This window comes from Poecilia latipinna, unplaced genomic scaffold, assembly GCF_001443285.1.
Source record: "Poecilia latipinna isolate Pla-1442-1.1 unplaced genomic scaffold, P_latipinna-1.0 Scaffold50, whole genome shotgun sequence".
Taxonomy (NCBI): domain Eukaryota; kingdom Metazoa; phylum Chordata; class Actinopteri; order Cyprinodontiformes; family Poeciliidae; genus Poecilia; species Poecilia latipinna.
This window is the reverse complement of record NW_015112666.1, coordinates 2,704-7,788: the sequence shown is the minus strand read 5'-3', so window position 1 is coordinate 7,788 and position 5,085 is coordinate 2,704. Positions and strand designations below refer to the sequence as shown.

Sequence of the window (5,085 nt, the reverse complement as noted above, 5' to 3'; positions counted from 1 at the left end):
TTGAGATTAAGCTGAGAAAGTTTTGAGGGGGAAAAAAGTGGAAATTTCAGAATTTCAAAAGTAAAAAAATTTTAGTTTCAACTTTTGAAACTCAAAAATTTCCAGTTTTTCTAGAAAATTTATAAAATTAATCTAAAATTTTCTGAGCTTTTGTAGCAAATTTGCAATGTTTGAAAATATTTTTCTACCTACCATGGCTCTAGTGCACAATCTTAGAAACCAATTAATGCATCCAGTTCAAGCACAATGCATTCAACATAAATCAGTCAAGCAGTGGTAAAATCTTAATCAAGAGCTGGTAGTTTCTGTATGAATGTTTAAAAGAGACGTCATTTAATTTCAGCGTTTGTAAGAAAAGGAAAACCTTTCAGGTGAATCCGATTGAATCCATCCCCTCTGCTTCCCTCAAACACACAAAACAAGCTAATCTGGCGTTTTGTTCAAAGTTTTCACAAGATCTGGCAACCTTTTGGTTACTGATGATGGGATTTACGTTTGGTACCTGAGAGGCGATCAGTAAATGAATCCAAAAGCAGCGGAAGCTTTCTGGAAGAGGAGGAACGACGAGTTTTATAATAGTCAGCAACAACAACACAAATTTCATAGCAGATATCTGCAGAGTGTACTTCGTTTGTCACCATTTATCTTTTAGATGTCATCATTTACTGCATGTACGGAAGTCCGAAAGTGACGCTTTGTTTTTTTTAGGTATCAATAAATTAATCCTTTAATAATTCCAGAAATATATTATAATATGATAAAAACTGGGAGCAAATAAAGTGATGATTTATAGAAATATTTAATTATTTATCTTTCAATAAAAAGTATTTTATATCAGTATTGTTTTCTAATCTAAATGTTATTCTAATCTGTTTTTCAAGTCAGTGGGAGGAGGTAAAAGTCCTGTGGGTTAGCCAATCAGGTATCAGGGTCTATTTAACAAGCCATGTTGGCAGCTGACATTATTTCATGTTCTTCAAACAAGACCAAAATACTTAGTGAATGTAATTAACTTCCCATTATTTAATGAATAGATTCTCCTTATTTGTTTTAATTCAGATGTAAAGATTGTAGTAATTGATTTACTTAATGGATTTTTGGCATTTTCAGCTTTCCATATGTATGCACAGTATGAGGAACATTAAGAACAGGGGAAAAAAAGAAATGTTCTAAACTTGGGTTATAGCCTCTTGTAAATGAAATAGAATGTTTATAACTTAAATCAACTTTTAAAACGTGGGAAAAGTGATTAATTTGCCATTTTAGGTTGCATGTTCATAAAAAACTGTAAAAAATCAGATTATATAATTATTTATCCTTAAATGAAAGGCATATTTTTGAAATGCATATGTCAGTATTGTTTTCTAATCTTATCTGTCATCCAAGTGAGTAAGAGAGACTAAAAGACCTGTGGGTTATACAATTAGGCATCGGAGCCATATTTACAGCTGACATTATTTTAAGATCTTCAAGAACAGCAGCAAAAATATACAGCAAAAATAACTGATATATTCTATATATTTTAATTCTGATGTAATTGATTCCCTCAACAATGAAATTTTTGACATTTTCGCTATTCCGTATATCTGCGCAGCGTGAGGAACATTGTGAGCAGGAAAAAAAGAACACTCTAAACTTAGGTTTGTTTTTTTATATTAATTATTTATAGCTTCTTATAAATTAAATGGAACATTTACGACTTCAATAAACTTTTAAAACGCAAGTAAAATTATTAATTTGTCATTTAGGGTTGCAGATTTATAAACGAAGCTTCATCCTCCTCCTCTTCCAGCTGCTGCACCAACAACCATGAAGCACCTGCAGCTTTTTAACGCGGATCGCTGCGCAGTGATGGAGCTCCTAGATCAGATCAGCCCCGCTGCGGAACCGAACCGGAACCGGTTTGGTACTTACTGAGAAGCAGAGCAACAGGCAAGAAGATGAGGCAGGCGAAGTTCAGCAGAGACGCCATGCCGAACCGAAAGTTCGTCCTCCGGACTCAAGTTTCAGCTTCGATCCTGAACTCCAGAGTGAGTCTGTTCTTCAGGAGGAAGAGGAGGAGGAACGACGGCTGGTTACACTGAGTTCTCCTACTGCTCTCCTGCAGCTGCAGCGCTTTCTCCGCTCTGAGAGCATCCGCTGCTGCTCATCCGCTGAAAGGAGGAGGAGGAGGAGGAGGAAGGTCTGCAGGAGAGTCCCTGATGAGCTCAGATGCTCTGCATTACAAACTGACTCACGTTCTTCTGGTTTCCTGCCGGTTGTTCTTCGCTCTCTCGCTTTTCCCCTCCATATCTCTCAGTGAGCGATACAATTGAGTATTAGTAGATACAAAAAAAAAAGTAAATTTGAGCCAAAACCCCACAAATTTTATGGAGAAAAAAAAAACAGGAAAAAGTTGAAAATTGGCTAGAAAAAAAAAATATTTCAGAAATTTTACAGTAAACAAATGGTTGAAAATGTCCTAGTTTGCTAGAAAATAAATTAAATTTGGGAATTAATCTCAGAAATGTTTGAGAAGAAAACCGGAATTTCATGTTTTAAAAGTTGTACATTTGCTACAAAAAACTCAAATTTTGAGATGAATCTCAAATTTTCTAAAAAAAAAAAGAATTTCTCAGTTTGGAAAGTTAAAATTTGATAGGAAGAGAATATTTCACAAATATTTTGGAAATGATTTTTTTAAATTTCCCTAAAAATTTTCGGATTCTCTAGATTGCAATTAAATTTTATAACTGGATACAATTAATCCAAGAAATAATTTCTGTGGAAATTTCCGAGTTTGAAACGTCCAGTTTTGTGAGCAAAATTCTCAGAAAATTTGATATTTCAAACATTTTTTGGAAACAGGAATATTTCCGAGTTTGAAACGTTGAAACTAAACTATTGTTTTTAGCTAAAAACTAAATGTTTAAGATAAACTTTTATCTTCAAAACCAAATATTTCACATACTATTTAGTTTGACACTAAATATTTAGTTTAATGAATAACTATTTAGCTAAATAATTAGTTATGAGGTAATTAAGTATTTAGGTAAAGTTAAACATTTTTAGCTAAAAAATATTTCAGCTAAGTATTTATCAAACAAAAATATTTAGTCTAGTAAGTACTTAAGTTAACTAAGCAATTAGTTAACTTGTTAACTTTGTTAGTTTTTGCTAACAAAATATTTTGTTAGCCTTTTCTTCTTTTGTTTTCCAAATTACTGCTGTTCACTTTTTTTTTTTTTACAGTGCAGCTCCACAATCAGCATCTCATAGAAAAGTTTAAAAACTGAAGAAAAAAAATTCAAATAAAACCAAAATCTTGCAGGTTTAAGAAAACAAAACAAAAAAACAAGGAAAATGTTTTTCTCTCTTTTATTCCAAAACGTTTGAGGGTAAAACAAACTATAAACAGAGCCATCCAAACCGGAGGAAACGAACACAACGGAGAGAAAGGGGAAGAAAAACTTCGCAGATCGCTAGTAGTCGAAAACAGAAAAACAGAACCGCCGCTTCTCTCGTTCTCAACCAAAATGTTTGTCAACAGAAGGTCCAGGTTCTCCTCTGCGGTTCGACCTTAGCCGCCGTCAGGAACGGATGAAACGCGGTAAGGCACTTTCCAGACGGGTCCGACGGATCCGAAACACCCCAGATGATTTTGTTTTATTTTACAATCCAAATCTACTCTGCGAGTAAAACAGCTCCGATATTTAACAGAAATCTCAGTTTATTCTGCAAAACAAACAAAAAAAAAGAAACGGGATTTCTTTTCTGTAGAAAACGAAGGGTCCAAGTGAGTGCTGCCCCCTAGAGCCTAAGAGGAGTAACTGCGCATTCAGTTCACAAACATCCTGGTGATTTATCAGTAATAATCCTGTTTACGTTTTTATTATTATTATTAAGCTACTCTGAGATTTAAAGCAAGTATACATGGCTTACAAATACTAAATGCTCTTTATATAAAAAACAAGTGGTGGACGGCGATGGATTCCTGGACTGCTCCTGATTTTAAACGAATAACCTTATTAAATCCTGAAAAAAGAAAAAGGAATCATCTCCATGAACATGAGCGGGTTCTCGAGTTGGGGGCATGAATGTCACCTCCAGCCAATTAGGAAATAACGGAAAGGAAACACAGGATGCCTCCGGGACCCGGCGTGCCTGTGGTCGCCCTGATGGGCTGCAGGAATCGCTGAATTCCCCGTCGCAGAAACAACAAAAAAAGGTCAGCTTTTTGCTCTTAAGGCGACATTTCCAGGCCAGACGTCTCCGCGCTCGGCTGAAGGCGACCGGAATGTCAAACCTGTCCTGATTATCGGCGTCCAGCGGAGGGAGGAACTGAAAATCTTCTCTGTTTTTGTTTTCTGTTTTTTTTTAGTGTAAAGATCAGGAGGCGGACGTTCCCTGAAGCTTCAGCACTAAAACATTCGTTTGGAGGTCGCCTGCAGGCCTAGTGGTTGACGACTCCATGCAGCATCAGGAGCAGGCCGCGCGCCCGCTTGCTGAGCGGGCTGTGCGGGTCCTGCTGCAGGAAGGCCAGCAGTTTGGATCGGACCTGGGCCAGAACCGACGACATGTGGTCCCTGGTCAGCGGCTCGCTGTGGTCCAGATTCATCACTGCGTCCTCCAGGTAGCTGGGAGAGGGAGGATCAAAGGATAAAAACCAATATTTAAACTTTCAAAGTCATAATTTAAACTTTTAAAACCATGGTTTCAACTTCCAAAACCATAATTTTGATTTTTAAAGTCCAAATTGTGAGAATATGTCATAATTTAAACTTTTAAAGTCAGAATTTTGACTTTTAAAACCATAATTTTGAGAATAAAAGTCACAATTTAAACTTTTAAAGTCAATTTTGAGAATAAAAGTAATTTCAACATTCAAAACCATAATTTACATAATGACCTCTAGTCATAATCTCAACTTTCAAAGTCATTATTTCAAGAATGAATCCTAATTACAAGTTTGAAGGTCATCATTTTGACTTCTGAAGTCCTATTTAGGAGATAATTATGCTACAGGTCTCATAATTGTGACTTTAAAACACGAAATGATGAGTTTTGATATTTGTTTCGGTTTGATGACAAACCCCCCCACCAACT

The 5,085-nt window shown here is 35.9% G+C and overlaps 1 protein-coding gene across 1 annotated transcript in view; it reads right to left on the bottom strand.

The window, feature by feature from the left end:
* nrn1la (neuritin 1-like a) overlaps positions 1 to 2,166 on the bottom strand; it is a 61,722-nt gene extending 59,556 nt beyond the window's left edge. The window contains exon 1 of the mRNA XM_015050894.1: positions 1,915 to 2,166. Within this exon, the coding sequence (XP_014906380.1) occupies positions 1,915 to 1,972 (58 nt within the window). The 5' untranslated portion in view covers positions 1,973 to 2,166. The remainder of the gene's footprint in view (positions 1 to 1,914) is intronic.
* Between the last annotated feature and the right edge of the window lie 2,919 nt (positions 2,167 to 5,085).